Here is a 21702-nt window from a genome sequence, read left to right as displayed (position 1 = left end):
ACTCAACAAATATTTGTTGGATGGATGGATGGATAGATGGATAACATATAGTATCTCAGTTTCCTAACATAAAAATTAACAGATGATTGCCAAGGGTCATTACCTAGCTATAAATGTCTTAGGATGCTTTTAGAAAGCTATTAGCTCTGATTTAGCTCAGTAGACACTGGGGGGAAAAAAAAACACCTCAGTAGACTCACATAAGAAAGAGAAGCCTCACCATAGTCTTATTCAGGACCCTACAGGACGAAATCTCAGAAGAAGGTCCAGAAGAACCTCTAGGCTCTAAAGAAGGGCTAGAGCTTGGAGGAAACAGAGATAGTATATAAGTAGAAACAAGCTGAGCAACATGAAAGTATTAAAGTCCATTTCAAAGCCAAACAAAAATCAATCTTGAATTATCAATAATTTGAACTATTAATAAAATGGCTTCCTTTCATCTGTAAATATGAATGGTGGCTGAGTTTTACTCCAAATCTGTATGTTCATGTGCCAGTGGTGGATGGTGGTACATGCTGTTGCTGGCGCTCAACATGGAAATAAAGGGGCTACACAGAGTGGTTACTGGTTTCTATCTGGTATAGATTAGAGACTTTTAAAGCACATAGAAATCTTTTCCAAGGTAGACTGACATCAAAATAGCCTTCAGTTACTCAAATAAGCATCAGTTTGCAAATACCGAGAAACACAAAAAGTATAAAAATATCAATAGTCATCAAATTGGTATCAATGATATACACAGCAGACATATGTTCCATACATATGGAATTGTCCTATACCCATTTTCTATTTCCATAAGGACCTAGAAATGTCCCGTGTGTGTTTAGTCCTGAGAGTCAGGCAAACATATATGTGAAGTCAGAGCCATCCTCATTTCTCACTTTTTACAAGCTGACTTCATGTAACATGGAGGTCAGAAACTGAGACATTAGTCCCCATATTCCCAAGCCTGGATTGGAAGATTCCATGATATGCTTGGGGTTTTTAATCTTCACTGTAACACATTTACATCAGTGTCACCAACTATAAGGGCACAGAGAGGGGAACTCAGGCAGTGAGAACACAGTGAGGTAGGGACGTGGGCTGGAAGACCAGCATGTGAGAATGTATTCATTCCTTCAACAATTTTCAGAGACCTACTATGTGCCAGGCACCATCCTTAGTACTGAGAATATAACAAAGAAAAAAAAAGGACAAAATTCTGATCCTTGAGTGGCAGGAGAGACACAAACAGAATAAGAAAATAAAATATGTAGTATGTTAGATGGTGATAAGTGTGAAAGGTGAAGAAAAATCAGCAGTACGAAAGAGACAGTTAATGTAAAAGTCACTCTTAATTGAAAACACTGAGGTCTAAGATACTAACATCTACACAATAATATTGGGGTGAAAATTATGAAGTTAGTGATGCTTGGCCTCTTTCCTCCTTATCCTTACCCTTTAGGTGCCATATTTTTTTCCTTTTGTTAACGTACCCTCTCTTTCCCCTATTTCCCTAGGAGATCCAGCATGACCAACTGTGGAATTGAACCTGCCAGTACTCTGGTGACCATTCCTTTTCTTTCAACCCCACATGCCATAATACCAGATCAAGGTTTTATTTCTAGGTAATCTGATAATCCAAGAGGAGGCACAGCAACATCCAAATCCACTCCCAGACCACTCTATATACCATGGAGATAATGCCTTAACCTAAAGGAGTATCTTGAATGTCAGGAATTCCATGCACCTTGTCATATGGTGAGAGAGAAGTCTGGGGCAAAGGAGCATATCTTCCCCAACAGCATATTATACCTAACCTATGGGTGAGACAGAGGTTAACCTTAAATCTCTTGTACTCTAAAACCCCAGTAAACCTACTCTTAATTTTCATTTGATTTGGGGAGTTTAAACTAGATGCAGAGCCCTTTGGGCTCTGTGAGTTATTTGCCTTCTTATGTGTATTCTGGAGGGTTCACCAGGACATGAACATGAGTGACATGCACTTAGCACAGCCAGAGACCAGAGCAAAGCCCAAGAATCAGTAAACGTATTTGTCATCACCTATAAAGCAGCTGGAAGTCAGGCCCAGGTTCCTGTTGTCCGTAAAAACACGATTTGGGACTGCAACCTTCATACATGCAGAAACCCAAGCAGGAACACGTGCACACCCACAGGATTTCATTTGGCAAAGGCTTCTAGGGAGCAGGTGGGAGAGCTATTTAGATTTTTTTTTCCAGTTAACTGAGTTAGAAATTGTAGTAAATAAACAGTTTTAAAGAACATTGTCTACCCTCTAAACAGTTCCCGAATCATTGAAGAGCAGCTGCTTCAGGATCCCAGGTGGCTCGTAGAAGCACAGGCTGAGCATGGGTGCTGGGGACCTGGCAAAGGGAATCCCCATCCACTGGGGAGAAGGACCTACCATGAGAATATGTATTACATCACATCATATATTGTAGCGCAGAGGAGAAAATATGCATAGTATGAGATACTGTGCTCATTACAGCTCTACAAACATTACCACATTTAATGATCTCAAAAGCTACATGAGAAGTTATCAATATTCCCATTTTAGAGATGAGGAAACAGTCAGGGTCTTACAGCCTGCAAATGATCAATCGAGAATTCACACTCAGGTCTGTTTTACCTTGAGCTCTTAAACACTCTCTTATCAAAGACTACAAGTGACGATGGTGTTGACACTGATGACAAAGATGATAATGGTGATCTGAAAATGGCGGGGGTACCAGAGAGACCATCAACTTTAAGGCTGATAATAGGAGAGAACTAAGACATGCAATTTTAAAAAATTGGTCTAGCTAGGGAAAATTTATACTAATTATAGTCATTTATGTGAATCATGTACAATTATGCCTAATTATGAGTCACTACAATAATATTTATGTACAAAAATAAATATGTCAGAATACTTTGATCTAAAATGTATTTGATTAGAATAGTGAGCTCCAGACATATGTAATCAGACTTCACTGTTGCCCAGGTTCTAATGCGCATGTGTGACATCTTTATAGCATTTTATATTTTATAAAGTATGCTTTCTGAGGACATCCTCAAGCAGCAGACATTATCAGATGTTGAGGGGAAGGAGGCAGCCAATAGTAACAAAATAGGGCTTGGCTCTGGAGACACTCAGGGTGTGGTCATTTCATCCTGACCCCTTCCTGTGAATTAATTATGACAGTCACCATTCTATAGATTAGGAAGGAAACTGAGGCTAGATTCAATGAAATAGCTCATTCATAGAGTTTAGTTTTCTATTCAACACTAAAAAAGTGAAATTTATGGCTAGTGAAACATCCAGATTCAGTACTAAAAAAAAATCTCCTCCTTTCTTTAAAGAAATCAAAAGCCCCCACCCCCACCCCATTCTTTATTAGCTGGGGGAAATCTCACTTTAATTTTTTTTTTTTTTTTTTTTTTTTTTTGCGGTACACGGGCCTCTCACTGTTGTGGCCTCTCCTGTTGCGGAGCACAGGCTCCGGACGCGCAGGCTCAGCGGCCATGGCTCACGGGCCCAGCCGGCATGCGGGATCTTCCCGGACCGGGGCACGAACCCATGTCCCCTGCATCAGCAGGCGGACCCCCAACCACTGCGCCACCAGGGAAGCCCTCACTTTAATTTTTTAAAATATAACTTCCCATCTACTTAGCCCAATTGTTTCGGTTGTTGGGACCAGCTTTATGAATGAAAATAAAGAGCCAGCTGGGGGCTACAACCTAATCAAAAACAAGGAACCACCAGCCAGCCCACACGCCTAGACTCCCATTACTCCTGTCACTCCTCAAGGACCAGAGAATTTTAACTAGGTAAACATCTACCCTCATCCAGGGAAGGGAAAATTCTTGATAAAGATTAAATAACCAACATTATCCAAATTTAATTCCATGGAAAGCAGAGGAGAAATAATGGAAATAATGTTTGGTAGAGGAAGAGGGAGGTAAAAATCAGAAGCTTGGGCCACTGCCTGCAGCAGGACCCTTCAGAGGAGAGGGCACTAAAGTACGTAACAAAAATCAAGCTTTACTTTAGGTTCAAGTTTTGCATCCACAGACATGAGAAGGGATCAGGTAAGGTGCACAGCCAGATCTTTACAGTGGGATGACCTTGAATTGCTAAAAATACAGCGAATTCCCTGAAAGGCAAATTTCCATACTTAAGACATCGGTTGAAAAAACATCTCCCCAAACCAAGGACAATGTGTTGCTTGTGTTTAGGATTCTGCAAGCCATGTTGCCTACCCACTGATATAGGTAATCAAAAATTGCCAGAGAAAGAGTCAATCAACATTTGCATCAAGAGGCTGTGCACGGTAGACACTCTGAGAACTGACCTTTCAGTCTGTGCACTTGGGGCCGTGTCCATCCGAGGCTCATTTCCATTCACAAGGCCTGGTCATATTATACTTAAGCAGAATGTCAGCAATCCAGACCATGGAATAATCCCAGGGCGTTGTCCCTTTGTACTTTCCAACTTTAAAATGGATGTGCAATGACATTTGGAGTAACTAGTGTGACTAATGTCGCTGTTTTACACTGGTTGTTGAGACAATATTAATAGCTAATATTTACCGAGGACTTAACTATATTTTGGGCACTCTTCCAAGCACCTTACACGGATTAACTCATTTAATCCTCACAACAATGCTTGGAGAGACGCACTATTACTACTCTCATTTAACCCATGAGAAAACAGGCGCAGAAGTTAAGAAACGTCCACAAGGCCGTAGATGTTAATAAGAAAATTTCTGTACCGCAGAGGTATGGAAAAGTGAAATTAATTGTTAGAAATGCATCTGAAGTGATATCCTTGCTACCTCAAAACCAGACTGAGCTCCCTCGTGACCTCCAGCTGTTGGAGGCGTGGAACATTAAGATGTTTTATTCATCTATGTAATTCCCAGTCACTTGCCAAGGTCCAAGCTGGTCAATAAATGTTGAATGGATACCCTGCTTACTTTATATTTTGTGATATCTATATCTATATGACAGTTTTAAAGGGTGTTTAAAGGCTGGCACAATCTGCATTCACTTTGATGATCCAGTCTATCATTTATTAACCCCACTAATCTGTCTGCCTGCCAATCTCTCTCTTATACACTGTAACAGATGATACATTGTCTTTTATGTTGACATTTTCATCCAAGGACCTTGAGGTGTATTGTGAGCCCGATCCTGCTCATAAAAATATTCATGCATTCCAGGGAGCGCATTCACTCAGAATCTGAGGGTTCAACCACGGCTGCAACCTGGCAGACAGCTCAGGATCCTGCTGCAGATGTGTTTTGCTTGGCTGGCCACATTTAAGAATTTTTTTTATTTGAATGTGTAGATCAGGCCCATCTCTCTTTGCAAATAAAGCCTGATTCACACATTTAGTTACCTGCCTGGCCCCAAAAGTGTTTAAAAGTGAGCCCTCTAATCTACTGCTGCCTAGGGATTTGGAGTAGACTGAATTTAAGACCTCTGTGTCCCTGGAGTTTATAATCTGTGGCCAACGCTTTAGGTGGATAGGAAACTTTTCAGGCAATGGGGCAACGAAACATTCTTTTATTCCAAGCTACTCCTTCCATATACACATATCTAATTCTCCTGGAGGAGACTCAGAATCTCTTCACTCCTATTTTCAAGGCATCCTGGAGATATACATTATTGCCATGTCTTCAGAAATGGATGAACTAAAACCTAGGGGAGGGCAGACAATCGTACAGGTATCTGGTGATGGAAATGCCACCAAATAAAGCGAATGCTTTTGCTCTGAGTTCACCCATTTGACTGGTATGTTCTGTTCTGTTTTTCATCTTAAAATCCCTCTTGCAAAGAAATGAGATTTGCTCAAGACATCACTATGGTTTATTCTTGGACTCCTCTTTTCTAGGCAGCCTGGACAGAAGAGAGGCCGACTTGGAGGTGGACCACTGCTATAGTTGAGAGCAACATCTCTGTGTCCTGGATGATAGAGATGAAGGGGCTCTTGAGGGGCTCACACTTTTCCTGGATTGCCTGCCCTATTTTGATGAGACTGCTTGGATTCAGCTTTTGGTTCAATGTGAAGTTGTACCCAACTAAATCCCACTTACTGCCCCAGTGTTATTTACAGTCTGGATCTGGTCCACAGCATACAGTACAGCAGTGCCAATCAATACTTCTTACACTGTGGAACATTTAGGTGCCATTGATGGAGAACTTTCCATTTCTTCCCGTAGTCCCACTGACTAGCTCTCTCTGCTCAGGCCCATTAGAGAACTCAACTGTGAAATTATCAGAGAATAAATGCCAGGCCCTGTCACTGATGTGTTTGAGAAGCAGGTATCTTCCAGTAAGAGCCTTTTCTATTTGCTCTGTTGGAGGATAGGCAGCTCTCCTTGGCATTCTCCTTTATTGCTGTAGGAATTGTTCTAATTGTCCCTGATCTGGTTTCAGGGACTCTGGAGCATTTGCTTGGGATAATGAAGAGCAACACATCACCAAATATGATAACTGACAATGGAGTGTTGTCACTTGAACATTCTTCTTCTTCAGGAAGGCGCTGCCTTAGTACTCTGTTTGAAGTAGAGTCACCCCATCTTATAGCAATATGAGGCTTTCTTTTTCTAACTGTTGTCTCTGATTCTGAATTATCTAAAACAAAGTATTTATTAGCACCAGTCCTGGCTGCAAACAGCAATCTTCCCAATGCCTGAAATGAGGTTGGCCACTTTCTCCCATGTAGCTCAAGGATTCCTCTCCTGTGATCAAAGGTCATAAGTAGATAAAGATGGAGTCTCTGTGCCACCACCCCCAGAACCCAGACTTCCGTGCCCTGGTGCTTCTTCTGCCTACTCAGGGTTCCCCAGGAACCAGTGCAGTGCTCACCCAGGCTTGCCCCTCTCAGGAATGCTCCCAAGTACTCTCAGGTGTCACCACTCCAATTCCTATTTCTTCAGAAACTGGCTCTGCTAATGATGCTAATCATTAACGGCACCTGCTGAGCTAACAATTTTGCATTTCTATATTTTGCTAGAGGGAATTTCTTGAGTCAATGCTTCATCCCAAAGGCAGACCAAGGAAAATGTTAGCCTTCTGGGTCACACTGACACTGATGCCAACTCAGATTTGCATTCTTACACTTTCCTGAAAGTTGTGCTGCCTTGCTCATCACATGGGTTGGTTCCTATGGCATAAAACCACACGTAAACTAAACTCAGTAGAAAACTGTTGATGGCCTGTAAGGTTCTGTCTCTAGAGCTCTCTCCTGCCTCCTTTGCACTCTGAAAAGTAAGCAGCAACAAGCAGCTGTCACCCCGGAGGGGATGGCTCCTGTGAAAATTTCTGAATCTCTCTGTGATCTGATTTTAGGATATAATGTTTGCTGTCCTTCTTCTTGGGCACCAGATCCAATAAAGTAAGACCTCTTCAAGTAGTCAAGCCTGAATGGGGGCTGGGAGACCTGTAATCATTGAGGAGTTCACTGTCTAAGGAGGTGGAAGGTGAAAGGAAAAGAAAAAACCAACAAAGAGAAAAACAGGGCCTCGTGCCTCAGTGTCTCCTACTGGTAAGGCCATGTCCGGCCTAAAAGGACAATAGCCCACAGCATTCCTGTAGAGTCAGCAATGTGCTCTGAGCTAGACAAGGGAAGAAGTGCATTTGAGGAGAGGAGACACAGCTCTTTTATTTTTGAATACTGCATCATCAGTCTCAGAGCTGATCTGAACTTTGTTTTCTAACAATCAGGAATCAGAAATGACATAAGGAGGGAAAAAAACAATCTTGGCACCTCACAAGGCCCATCCCTGTAGCAGGATCAGGACCAAGGTACCAGCACTTTTCATTCCCTCTCTCTGAGTTGAAGAGGTGCTATGATGGCAAAACTCACTGAAGCAAAGGAAGCTGCAGTGGCTGGAAATGTCTTTGTCCCTAAAATACCCCACCGGCTTCCAAACAGGAAGATGGCTGAGAGGATGCCAGCCTGAAGCCCGAGGACCCGACATGACTCCCTGGGGAGAAGTGGTGCCCTGCAGCCTCAGCATTGGCTGGGATCCCACCACAAAAGCATCTGCTTCATCCAGGTGCGGCCAGAAAGGAACTTTTCAAAGGCCCTGACTCTCCAAACAGACGTGACTGAAGCAGCAAAATCCCTGGGAGGAAAAGCAGGGTGGGCTTTATAAGAAAGCTGGTCCCGGTGCTCTGGGGGAAAGGACAATGGGGCTCATAAAAGAAATGGGAGGGAGGAAACGGGAGGGGTAGCTTTGAAGGGAAGAGATCAGGGATTCAATAAGAAAAGGTGGTCCAATGGGAAATCGTAGCTTTGGTAATTATCTGAGAAGACGAAAAGTAACTCTGAAGGTTCTGTTTGGTGGCTGGAATCCTGGGGACCTAACTAGGCTTTTGAAGGCTCTTGCACCAACTGACTTGTCTTCTCAATCAAGTTTTCTAGTCAAATAGCTTGAGGGAAGCTGGCATTTGCTTTAGTCAAGTAATTTCCCAGATATGCTGGGGCTGGACCAACATTGGAGACCGTCTAACGACTCTGGGATGGAGAGGCCCTGAGACAGAGAGCATTTTAGAGGAAGGGGAAATACGCTTTTCGACAAGATCCAGTCACAAGCAGGGCTGATTTCCTCGTGCAGGAGAAACACAATGATAATACCCGATGAAGCACACCCTCTTCTCCCTTTTGAGGTACTGTTGGAATGACCGTTGCCTCTCGTGACACTTCTGTGAAGCTACTAAAGCAAGTTCTACCTCGATACAGTGTGGAAGATCTCCATTTTCTTAAGGGACTCATTCAAGGTCACAGTGAGCTAGGGCTAGAAATAAGAATTCCTGCCTCCGAGTTCAATTTTTTTATTCTATCATTCCACTGCTATTGGGTAAATCTTGTATTAAGGGTAGCTTAAAGACAGAGCTAATAAAGAAGAGTTTATATGGATGCGGGGTAGTGGGAAATGAGCTGGAGTGTTGGTTTCTGAAGACATTTCAGGGCCTACACAAGAGATTGGGAAGAATCAGGCAGGAGGATGCAAGTCAATTAGAAAATGATGAAGCCAGTGGCTTCTAAACTAAACTCACTTTAAGTTGTGAGGTAAAGGAAGAGCCAAATGATGAAATAAAATTCCTTCCCAGCAAGTAGTGAAAACAGGTGATCACAAAAAAAGCAACAGAGGCAAGTGAACACAGATATTCATAATAAGATCTATTTCAATACAAATCTTTCAAAAATAATTACCAGGGTATTTTGCTCTCCAGATAAATTCCTCCCACCCTTTCTTTTTCAACATTTTTTCCCCTCAGATCAACCCTAAGGAACCCAGGAAATATATTTGTCTTCCTCTAATTCAGAATTGGAAAAGAAATAAAGAACTGTGAAAAAAATGTATTTCACTGAAGTGTCCTCATCCAGCTTGACAATCATATTCGCATCAGAAAAAATATTCAGACGTCAGACACACCTTATTCAACTGCAGACCTGTTCTTGGTCCCACTCCTCTTACACTGGGCTGCAACGCACGCCAAACATTTCCAGGTTCACAGTCACCATCACCTCATTCCCTGGAGCTCGGCAGCTCCCAATCCCCCAGGACAACCCTGGTCACGGCAATTAGTGCCTCTGGGGAGAAGCTCCACCCCCACCCCCGCCCCCACCCCCACCCCCGTGCTGATGTGACCTTCTGACACAAGTTAATTTCTGTGAGAAGGAACTGGCTTCCTTCTACATCCACCCAGGGCATTTCCCTGGAAAGGAGGGGATATCAGGTGTCCAGCTATCCTGCTACAGCTCCTTAGTAAGATCAGCTTTCCAAAGCCAAAGGAAAAGGGACTGAGAAAGTGCGAAGCCATATTGGGAGACCCAGAGCGTGGGAATATTCTGCTTTCTTGCCATTTTAACCATTAGACCGGATTCGGCAGCACAGCACAGCCCTGCTGTCCAACCACACACACCTGGTACTGGGTCTGCATTCTGGCACTCCCTCCATCACCAAGCACCGTCGCCCCGAGAGCAGACGTGCTTGAAGGAAGAAGTCACTGCTGTCCACCTCCTCGCCCCGCCTCCCCGAGGAAAAGCTACCAAAAGCAAGACACTGGCAACAAGCCGCTGTTATGTAAATGGACTCAGCTGAGGGGAGAAGCAAGCAGGAATCTATAAACCACCAAAGGAAAGTTCAGTGTCATCCCAACCTGGCACGAGCACGTGCTCTGGACCGACGTGAGCTCACACAGCTCAAATTCAGGGATTTGTCCTAGTCACCCTGTAGGGAGGAAGCCAAGACCACAGGAGCAGTCTCAGTTCTCAGCCCAAGTGCCTTCTCCCGTCGCTTGAGAGCTGCAAATTTAGATGAAGGAGGACAACTTTCTACAAGGAGGGTTAAATGAGGCATCTATGACCTATCTTTAATGGAAACTAATAGAAAGGAACACCATCTCATTTTGAGTTCTGTCTCGGTTAACTTTGTGGTGGAGAGGGCGTTGGCAAAGAGAAGGCTGTGGCATTTTAAAACAGCAAGCTGAGGCTTGGAGGTTTTCCTTTCTCTCTTTTTTCACGGATGCTGTAGTCCAAGGGGAAAAAAATCGGGGGGAGAGACCATCTTCTTCCTGGCACTCTCAAAGCATGAAGCAGTGCCAGCCGCTCCACCAACCGTCTGGAGATAGGGTAATTGTCACTCTTCTCACCGTAACTTCTTGCTCTCAGATTGGCGGCTGGCAGGTTTATCTGCTTCTGAGCAGCTTCAGAGCCACTGACAGTGACAGTGACACTGGCTACGTCAGCAAGAGCAATCGGAAGGGAGGATGATGCCACTGCCAGCAGCAGTGGGAGAGAAAATTGTAGCCTTCGAGAAAATTCTTAGGTCTATCCGTCTGGCTGACGCGCTCTCATTGACTTAGATGACTGCCATGACGAATCACTTAGATGATTTCGGAAGGCCAGGAGAGAATCGGTAGTTTTACACAGCCATTTTCAAGTTTGGGGTATAGGAGCTTTTAGTTAACATGATGTGCTTACATTCCAAACCCCTTGTGTAGGACCTGCCCCCGACTTAGGAGAGGGTGGGCTTCAAATGTATCAGAGGAGGCAACCAAGATGAACACTACCACCCAGCTAGTGCCTGAAGCCCCAGTACACACGCCTACAGGGATTACTGCAGTAATTCTGGTCCATTTCAGGTCATCGATAGTTCTAGCTGCTTTCATTTTTGTCACTATCATGATAAATAGGACACGGTAACCATCAACAATTTGACAAGGGTCCTTGACACAGTACTAGTCTATGGTCTATTTTTTTTTTAAGTAGGTTAGAAAGCCCCTGCTCTTGGAGTAGCAACCCTCTGAAGTTCACGGTTGCAAAGACAGAATTCCATTTCATCGTCAAAAATCAACCACCTTCTGGTCCAGGACAATGTTAAGGCGAAGAGGCATTACATGACTAACATATGGCCGAAATGCTTTCAAAGACACTGTTTTGGGAAAAGAAAGAAACTCTAAGGTAAAGGTAGGTGGGGGAGTTTAAACTGAAATATTACGTTCTCAAACCTAGTCTTGGTCAGAAGTGAAAATTTTCCACTGATAGCACAGCCCCATAATTCCTGACACCTCTAAAAGCAGCAAGATAAAACCAAAATCTCATGCAGATCAAAAGCTTACATCAATTAGGTTTGGAGAAATAATTTTGTCTAATTCATGGATACAGAGGGAGAGAGTCAGGGTTCAGAAAGCAGCAGTTCTCGTCTCAGTATATTCTTAAGACTATAACCTCTGGAGTAATGCTCAATGTCAGGCTCTAGTGGGAATTTAATTTAACATTATGGAATGACAGTGATCAGTAACTTGCTGGGCAACCATGGCCAAGTCACTTGATTTCCTGTGCCTCAGTTTCATCATCTATTCTCTCCCCAATAAGCCAAAGCTGAAGAAGTTAAGCTGCTTCATAGGGTTACTGAGGAACACACCTAAAAATGCTTAAGGTGATTACTAGAAGGAAAAGGATCAAGGCCACATTTGGAATCACTAGCCCCCATGGTCACTTGCAGGTCTCAACAGAAGCCATAACTGACATGCAGTACCTCTGCAACAAAGGTTCTTAACCTGGATCCTTGAACCACACAGTGGGCCATGAATGGGCTTTAAAAGGAGCCTACCTCCTAAAGTGGGCTCTTTAAAAGAGCCCACTGCTCTACGGTAAGCCTTGGTTACAGGTGTACCAAAAAAACAGTGACACTGCCTGATGGAGAGGAAAAGTCAGGAAAGATGGCCACAGAAGCCAAGAGAAACACATAGGATCGGATCTCAAGAAAACCACTAGGACTTCGCCTTGACCCTCTCGGTCATCTACCCAACACTGAGCCTGTCTGTCAGAATGGAGCTTCTTCCATCAACAATACCTAGAAGATCATTAATAATAAGCAGAAGAAATGACTGATTGAGGAAGGCACAAGGCAGGAAGCACCTGAGCTGCCATCCACGCAATACCAAGAACACCTGTTGGAAGGATAGCCTAAGGATCTCACAGGGCTTTAGTGGGAACAGGCAGATTTACAGCAAAAGGGCTGTAAGGAGTGGTATGTGTGGTTGTCTTGTGTGCAGTGTGAGAGATGAGGATGGGGTCTGGGTCTGCAGATCAGAGCCAGGATGAAGAGATGGATAATTCTGCAGTATCAGAAGGTAGTACCAGAAGGGTACTGGGTCCCAAACGAGACCCAAGTCCCACCCCCAAAAGAGAAACCATGTTTGGAAGAGAAACTAAAGGGAATTGTAAGGAAGCACTCCATGAAGGAGAGGGAATGGTGCAAAAGATGGACAAGAGCTCAGTTGTGATCTTCAGAGACCAGGTTTGAAGGCGGCACTTGAAGAGAAGGAGAGAAGGAAGGATTCCAATCCCTGACGGCTAGGCAGCGCATATAAAATGATCTAACACTTATAGAGCAATTTACGGTTTACAAAACATTATGACATTCACTATCTCATTTAATCCTTATCACCCTGAAATGTTGGTTGTATTTTTTTCATTTTACCCATGAGGAAACTGAGGCTTGGAAGGGCGGATTATGCGACTCGCTCAAGGTCACTTGGCGAAAATCAGAGCTGGGACGCACCCCAATGTCCCCACCCCTACTGGTTGTCGTCCACCCCGAAAACCTTCACATCAACTCCTAAGGGGCAAGGTGGATGTGGTTACGACAGACTCCACCCCAGCCCCCAACCCCGCCACTTCCCCTAAAATCTGGAGCGGAGCAGCGCCCTCCGGTGCCAGGGAGGGGACCTGAGTGACGCGGAGCCAGAGCCCGGGGTTTCCCTGTCCTGCGGGGCTCGGAAGAGCGGGTAGCAGAAGCCACGGCTCTTACACTCGGCGCAGTCAAGCAACGCTCCAGCAGCAGCTGCCGGCTTGGGGCTGAACGTGCGAGGGGCAGTGCCGGGCGATTTCCCTTCCGAGCGATCCCAGGACTGGGACCCAGCGCCTGCGCGCACTTCTCGGTGCCCCATGCTCGCCCCTGCCCCGCTGGTTCCTTCTGGCGGTTCCCCAGTGCGTGGAGGAGGCGACAGGGGGCTGGGGTGGAGTGTTGGGGTGAAAGAGCGGGGTCGACTCTGGGGCGAGAGCCTCCACTTCTGATCATCCGGGTCAGAACAACAGCGAGCAAACCCTGGCTGGAAGTTTGGGCATCAAAGGTTTCGGATCAAGTAGCAAGTTGCCCGGAGAGCGGTAGAGGTGGAGGTGGAGGTCTGGGGTCAGGGGAAGAAGGGACGGGCGGGAGAAGGTGCCCCTTCCCGCGCAGCCCCCTCGCGGCCCCGCGGGTGCGGAGAACGCGCCGGGCTCCTGGCATCGGGCACCGCGGCGCAGCGCAGCCCCTCCTCGCCCGGCTCCGCGCTCCTCCCCACCTGCCCGCCGCCTCGTCCCCGCCGCGGAGACTTACAGTCCGCAGGAACTGGATCTCGTCCTCGCCTCCTTCTCCCCCTTCGGCCATGGTTCCCGAGGCGTCGGCGGTGCCCCAGCCTCCGGCGCCTCTGCTTCGCCCGGCAGCCGCTCGGCGTGCGCCCGCGGCTGCTGCGCTCTTTCTCCTCCTCCTCTTCCTCCTCCTCCTCCTCCGGCTTCTGGCTCAGCCTCAGCAGCGCCGAGCTAATCCCCGACCATATAGGGAGCTGGGCTAACACTGCACTGCAGAGCGCCAACGCCAGCCAGGCAGCCCGCCTACCCTCTCGCCTCTCGCCCCAGCCAAGTGTGCGGCGGCCGCGGGGCCCGCGTAGAGCGCAGCGCCGGGCGCACGGAGCGGGCGGGGGGCGGCGCAGGCACACGGGCGGGGGCCGTGGGGCCTCCCCCGCACCGCGCCGCGCCGCGCCGCGCTGCTCTGCCAGCTCCGCGGAGACGCGCGCCCCGCGGCGACGGGAGGGTGCCCCTACCCCGCGCCGATTTGCAAACAAAGGCCAGGTGCTTAGCTCCAGCGTGCCCAGATTGGGCGCCAACCCCCTCGCTTTGCCCACTTTCCCCTCGTGTGTGTGTGGCGCGGTGGGGCCGGGGGCCACACGAATGTTTTGCTCCGACCCGAGCGCCTCCTTCGGAGCCCCAGCCGCGGAAGGCTGAGAGGCGTGTGCCCATGCTCTTCTGAGCAGCAGGGAGAAAACGGTGCCGTGAGGGTGTCTGTCCATTCAAAACAAAGTTTGCAATTCCCTGAATAGCCCTTTCTGCACCTTAAGAGAGCCCCATCGCCTCTTCAAAATCCAAGCAGTCTGTTTTACCGCAGCCCTTGATTATCCATTGTTGCTGGACAGAGTAACATCTCGCGGGACCTCAGAGAGCTTCCAGGGATTCCATCCACAGTTCAGAGGTCAGGTGGCATGAAAACCCCTTCTCTCTGACTACCCCTCATCTCCTAAGCTTACTCTGCATTTTAGGGTGCCAGCTCTGGGAACTCTAAGAAAGATAGAGAATAGTATATACAGTGGGACCGCTTCCAGGTCCTTGGACTGCTGACATCTCACCCGGACTTAGGTCACTTTCCGGAAGTGGGAGGCTGTCAGACTGGTCCTTTCTAAAGCTGAGGGTACAGGATGCCCCCTTCTGTCTGCTGGCCAAGAAGTTCCAGGGTGAGAGAAGCTTTCAAGAGAAGGGGTGCTACGAAGAGCAGTGCACCTAGGATGAAGAGGAACCCGGAAGATGTATGTGTGACAATTCTGGGCTACTGGTGGCAGAGGACACTGAAAACCCCAACCAATTTTGCAGCTTCTGTGTTGATGGCCTTTCTCTTGGCTCTACCTTCAGACCTCTTTCCTGGACTCCAGTCTCACATTTTCTACTGGACATCAGAGATGCTAAGAAAAATAGTGTGTTTTTTTCTTATATTTTACCCAAACTGCTTCCTTCCAGAGGCTGCACCTTGGCCCTAGTGCCTCCTCTGAAGCCTGCCTAGGGTAAAGCAAACCATCTGCACATCGTGGCCCTTCACATACTGGGAGGGCACCTGTCATGCTCACCTCTGTGACCCACCATCCACTTTTCCCATCTCCTGGCTAAACATTCCTCCTCCCCTGGCCATCCCCTGTAGCACAGTTTTCAGAGCCTCCATCACCTCTGATGGCCTAGTTATAAGCATTCCAGTTTGTCTTCTTCCTCCTAATTCGTAGGGCTCTCCTCCCTTGTTTTGGACAGTCTGTCCATGCAGCCTAATATTGGATTGGCTTTGGAGCAGCACCAATGACACCTTATGTCTGCATTTAACTAGAATTTCTGTAGTTTTTTTTTCTCTTTCCCACATGAGCCACTAAAGTCAAGACTTCCCCACTTTAGTCATGTCTAAGTACTTAAGTACCAGCTTTAAAAAATATTTCTTTCTCTTCTAATTCATTTTATTTATTTCTGTCTATATATGGTCCTTTAAGACATTTTTGAATCTAGGTTATGCCATCCAAAGTGCTAATTATCATTAAACTATGGTATGGCATAACTTTGCCATATCTCTAGACACCTTCTCGGGTCAAGTTTCATACTTTTGTCTATGATTATTTGATAGGTAAAGAACCTACCTAAATATATTATTTTGCAGCCCACATTTTTTCTTGTCCATGAGACTACAAATGCCTTTTTCACACACTTTACTGAAATCAAGATACGTGGGGTAGGACAGGCACTACCTGCTTTATCGGTCAAATAACCCCACCACAAAAGGAAGTGGGAACGACACTCCTTGCTCTGACACTGAGTGCATCTGCTTGGATTCTGGGTGCTCTGACACTGAGTCCATCTGCTTGGATTCTGGGTGGTCCTTACATTGCTTTACTGTGCACAAAAGCGATCTTTTTAATTACCCAGTCTAGGATTTTTTCCGGGGCTCAGCCTATAGTTTCAGCCTATGTTTTGGGGAAAGTAGAACATTCACCTCCATGTGAAATCCTCTTCCATTCTCTAAGATTTCCCCAAAATTTACCAGTAATGATGGTGTAGTCAGGTGATCAAATTGTCTCACCACTTTAGGATTTAATTCATCCAGGTCTGCAGATATAACACTGAATATGACAGCTGAAGCCCTTGTCCGCAGGGTTAGTTGAAAGAGTGGAAAGAAAGGAAACTAGTATGGGTAAGATAGATGGATAGTAGATAGATGATAGATAGATAGGTAGATAGGTAGATAGGTAGATAGATAGATTGATTGATTGATTGATTTCAGATATTGGGCTTTGTTAGTCCTTCCATGAAGTCTGGGACAGAATAAACTAAGATTAAGTTGCTTGTCAATTTATATATCTGGTAAGTGGCAAAGCTGTCACTCCGACTTGGATTGTCTGACTCCAAGCCTAATACTTTTCGGTACTTTTTATACTGTGCCACCTTGCTTCTAGAACAGCAAAATAGAAACCATCAGTTTGATACAACCCCTCCCCACCACCCTACATCCCCACATATCAGTTTTGCTCCTCCACGACCTGTATTTTAAACTGGGTATCTCCCCAAACCAGTTTCTCTTTGTAGAGAGCTTGGACTTCAGGTCTTAGAGGACATAGCAGCTACTATAGTCTCATTGGAAAAAGCCAAGCCTCTCAGGTTTCTAAACCCCTGAAAGCTCTCTGCCATTTATTAAAAGTCCAGTGAGGTGCCCACAGAGCAATAAAATACCATTGGGATGCTTGAGTTGTTCAGAGCCAGCCCTGGAAACCAGCAGCATTTGAATGTGGGGCACCGTGCAGCCAATATCACCAGCAGCTGGAGAGCACGTAGTAACAGCCCCTAGGCCTGCAGGACCGAACAAGAAATTTCTAATTTTTATCCTTTCAACACTTCTGTACCTTTTACGTATATACTTTTTAAAGGCCTGACAAAATCTGAAGCCTGATTATTGAAATAAAATTCATGTATTTTATTTTTCCCTCTGGCAAATTCTCCAATGAAGTATTGGTTCTGAGGATTTTCTCGCATAACAGGGCCTCTTATATGTGTTTTACCAGAAAGATTGATACAGCTTTAAAATAATGAAAAATGGCTATAGTCATAGAATTCAGTATCTCGTTTGCTAGGCTTTATTACTCATGGTGGTCAATTGTTCAAGTGGTGTTAATGAGGCCAGGGTTGTGGATTCAATTCCAGGAGAGCCAGTTAGTCTCACTCTATTTGCTAGTCAAAGACCCTGGCCCCTTTACTCTGGCCAAGAGCCTCATAAAACTTTGCCGGTTTAACCATAGGGAAGGCAGGCCCAAGCCTGGTGACTAACTAAGACCTACCATTCTTGGAGACACAGAAACTAAGAGGTCACACTTGGTAAAGATAGCCTTCACCCATATTATTGGAGATATATTAAACTCTACACAACATTGAATCTGTCTTCAATATCCATTTCAGCCTCACCTCCCAGCTATAGGGGTCATCCATCTGCTGAAAATACATTTCTCCAGTTAATTATGCTCATGACTTTGGCCTGCATTGACTCACGTTCCACCTGGGGAAAGTATAAAAGGCGATGATGGAATAACTGTAGAGGTGAGGAGGGGGCTGACCTCTGCTAGCTGCCATCTTTTTTGATCCAACACCATACACATGAGTACTATCTATATATTGACTGAAGATTTATTTATTTTTCCATTAGCAAAGAGAAAAAAAAACACCTTTCTGTGCTTTTTTTTCAAGTATTTAAACTGTGAAGGTCTTTTACTGGTGGGAGGGCAAGAAGGTATTGTTACCAATTAAGTCTTTTACTGGTGGGAGGGCAAGAAGGTATTGTTACCAATTAAGCCCATGAACAGAAATATTCCTAAAAAAGACACCTGCTTTTGATTCTGCACCGATAGGAATAATGGTGTACACACTTACATTAGTCTTTTTTTTTAATGTTAAGTAATGATTATGATTTGTTTCCAAGATATTTGTGATAAGCTACTAAGTTGATGAATTCCTTTGGTCAAAGAATTGGAAGCCATACCAAAAAGCCTTGACTTGAATTCCTTTCTTCATTAGCAAGGGGACAGATGCAGGAAAATATTTGTCTTTTTCTGATGATATCTGTTCTATCTCTCTCATAAAAGTCACACATCACAACTGCTGAACACAGGTAAGGATTCACAGTTAAGAAGACCTCCTGCAGTTAACACATGGAAAATGTCTTTATTTTATTCTTTTTCTGACACCTTAAGATTAGAAGATTACATAATAAGGTCAGAGTTAATATGCCACTCTAGTGAAAGTCTCCTAAAATTAAGAGGGGGCTCTGTTCCAGGGGGCATTTTGACTGAATCTCAGCAGAGATGGAGGCAAGCTGGGCACACCTGCAGAAGCCTGGGAGGTGGATCCTCGCACCCTATGCCATCCTTTGAGCTGATTCATCCTCAGGGCATCTCCAGCAGGAACCTTTTGTTAAAGCAATAGATTAAGCCACAATAGTATCATTGCTCATTTGCATTTGCCTTCAGGTCAATCACTGTTTAACCTCAAATTTACACTCTCCTGAGTGTATAGCACAAAGTTTACATTAGGCAGATGAGGGTTTGAGTCCTGGCTAAGACTCTACAATTTAAGGATTGTATGACTGAGCAAGTGATTTAAACTCTCAGAACCTATTTCATCTTCTGGAAAATGGGAATGAAAAGACCTGCTTCTCAAGGGTACTTTAAGGATTAAATGACTTGGTGATTAGCAAATGTTTATCAAAGTGTCTTGTAAAAGTGCTCAGTAGAAAATCACGAGGGTCTTCCCTGGTGGTGCAGTGCTTAAGGCTCCATGCTTCCACAGCAAGAAGTGACAGTTTGATCCCTGGTCGGGGAACAAAAATTCCCACGTCTGAAAAAAAAAGAAAAAGAAAAGAAAATCCTGAGATCTGTCTTGCAGATCCATCCCCTTCCTTTTCCTCTGTATTGATTTCCAATGCCTGCCCTTCAGGTCTGTTTGTATGCCTGCCTCTCTTAAAGTTCCGTTCTCATTTGACTTTCAAGAGGCCTCTTCTCACCAAAAAAGACACAACGCCTCTGATTTCAGGAAACAATTTCCTGCCCCAATAAGCAAAACATTCTGGGCAAATCTCACTCATTGCGAGTTCATGGGGAACACCAACACTGCTTTTCGTTGTTTGTTTCTTATGGAGTTTTGTTCTGAACTGTATTATGTCCGCATCTTTAATGAGAAATGTATTCTGTTGCTACGGTGTATTGAAATTCATGGCTTCCTTGGTAGGTAGAATCATCAGTGCCCACCTCAGGTTTTGCCTAGGGCTTTATGAGATTGAGATCTATGAACCTACACTTGGATAAGTCTCAGTTACACTAAACTCAATGCCCTTGATTCCTAATTTCTGCATCTTAATTCTTCCTGCCTGCAGTTTAGTGGCACAGATATATTGAAGCTGCTGCCAGCGACAATTTGCTCTGACCTGCTACAGTTTTAAGAGTTCCTGCAGAAATAGGCAGATACACAGTGGGAAGGAGATGAATGGAGTTTTGTGTCATTTATTTCAGGTGCCAGGGTAAGACCCACATTTCAGGAGGTAAAAATGGACATAAATAACTTTTATTCTGGTTCTAAAGTAATGTTTCCGTAGTCAACTTCCGGGTTAATTTGTCTCTCCAGCCTGTGCTGAGCGGGTCTCATTTCCAGTATCTTTGAGCTGGTGAAATTTCCTTTACAGTGATTAAGGAATTTATCAAAACACATCTTCTTTCTCTCTACTCTACAAGGATGCACATTTTTTCATTGGCATTCAGAGCTCCAGTGTCCTGGGATGAGAGCTCTGCTTTTGAAATTTCTTCTCAATATGTCACTGCTGCTGACAAGTATGGCAGATAGCTCCCAGACTCTGATAAGAGTTCAGACACTGGCAGTGCTGCTGGGTGCCTCCTGTTGCTCTCATCTGAGATCCAAATAAAAGTCAGACAACCCTCAGAATGGGAGAAAATATTTGCAAATGAAGCAGCTAACAAAGCATTAACCTCCAAAATATACAAGCAGCTCATGCAGCTCAATATCACAAAAACAAACAACCCAATCCAAAAATGGGCAGAAGACCTAAATAGACATTTCTCCAAAGAAGATATACAGATTGCCAACAAACACATGAAAGAATGCTCAACATCATTAATCATTAGAGAAATGCAAATCAAAACTACAATGAGGTATCACCTCACACCTGTCAGAATGGCTATCATCAGAAAATCTACAAACAATAAATGCTGGAGAGGGTGTGGAGAAAAGAGAACCCTCCTGAACTGTTGGTGGGAATGTAAAGTGATACAGCCACTATGGAGAACAGTATGGAGGTTCCTTAAAAAACTAAAAATAGAACTACCATAAGACCCAGCAATCCCACTACTGGGCAATACCCTGAGAAAACCATAATTCCAAAAGAGTCATGTACCACAATGTTCACTGCAGCTCTATTTACCATAGCCAGGACATGGAAGCAACCTAAGTGTCCATTGACAGGTGAATCGATAAAGATGATGTGGCACATATATACAATGGAATATTATTCAGCCATAAAAAGGAACAAAATTGAGTTATCTGTAGTGAGGTGGATGGACCTAGAGACTGTAATACAGAGTGAAGTTAGTCAGAAAGAGAAAAACAAATACCGTATGCTAACACATAAACATGGAAGTTAAGAAAGTGGTACTGATGAACCTAGTGGCAGGGCAGGAATAAAGATGCAGGCGTAGAGAACGGACTTGAGGACATGGTTGCGGGGGGAAAGGGGAGGCTGGGATGAAGTCAGAGAGTAACATTGATGTATATACACTACCAAATGTAAAATAGATAGCTAGTGGGAAGCAGCCGCATAGCACAGGGAGATCAGCTTGGTGCTTTGTGACCACCTAGAGGGGTGGGATAGGGAGGGTGGGAGGGAGGGAGGGGATATGGGGATATATGTATGCATGTAGCTGATTCACCTTGTTGCACAGCAGAAACTAACACAACATTGTAAAGCATTTATACTCCAATAAAGATGTGAAAATAAATAAATAAATAAAAGTCAGAGATTTTAAACTCTACTTGACACATTCAACCTAGAATTGAAGAGGAAATAAGCATTCTAGCCCAGTGGGTCCATAGACCAGTAAAAATCTAGAGAAATTTTTCAGCAGTACCATGAGGTTGCTAGCTTTTTATGTTGCTATGTAAACATATTTTAAAAATCTGTTAATGCCTAGCACATTGTTTTATAAAAGAACATTTTAGCATACAGTAGAAATGACAAATCTTATAATTAAAAATAAATAAATTTGACTTCATAAAAAACTCAAGTTGCAATGTAACACTCACTACAT

General features: G+C 44.7%; 1 protein-coding gene across 3 annotated transcripts in view; it reads right to left on the bottom strand.

Moving 5' to 3' along the window:
• RYR3 (ryanodine receptor 3) overlaps positions 1 to 13934 on the bottom strand; it is a gene marked incomplete at both ends in the record, with an annotated part of 580399 nt that extends 566465 nt beyond the window's left edge. For all 3 annotated transcript variants that reach the window (XM_079701083.1, XM_079701082.1, XM_079701084.1), the window contains one exon: positions 13884 to 13934. In XM_079701083.1, the coding sequence (XP_079557209.1) occupies positions 13884 to 13934 (51 nt within the window). The remainder of the gene's footprint in view (positions 1 to 13883) is intronic.
• Between the last annotated feature and the right edge of the window lie 7768 nt (positions 13935 to 21702).

This window comes from Hyperoodon ampullatus (assembly GCF_949752795.1).
Source record: "Hyperoodon ampullatus genome assembly, chromosome: 3".
NCBI classification, from domain to species: domain Eukaryota; kingdom Metazoa; phylum Chordata; class Mammalia; order Artiodactyla; family Ziphiidae; genus Hyperoodon; species Hyperoodon ampullatus.
This window is presented reverse-complemented; position numbering and strand designations above follow the sequence as displayed.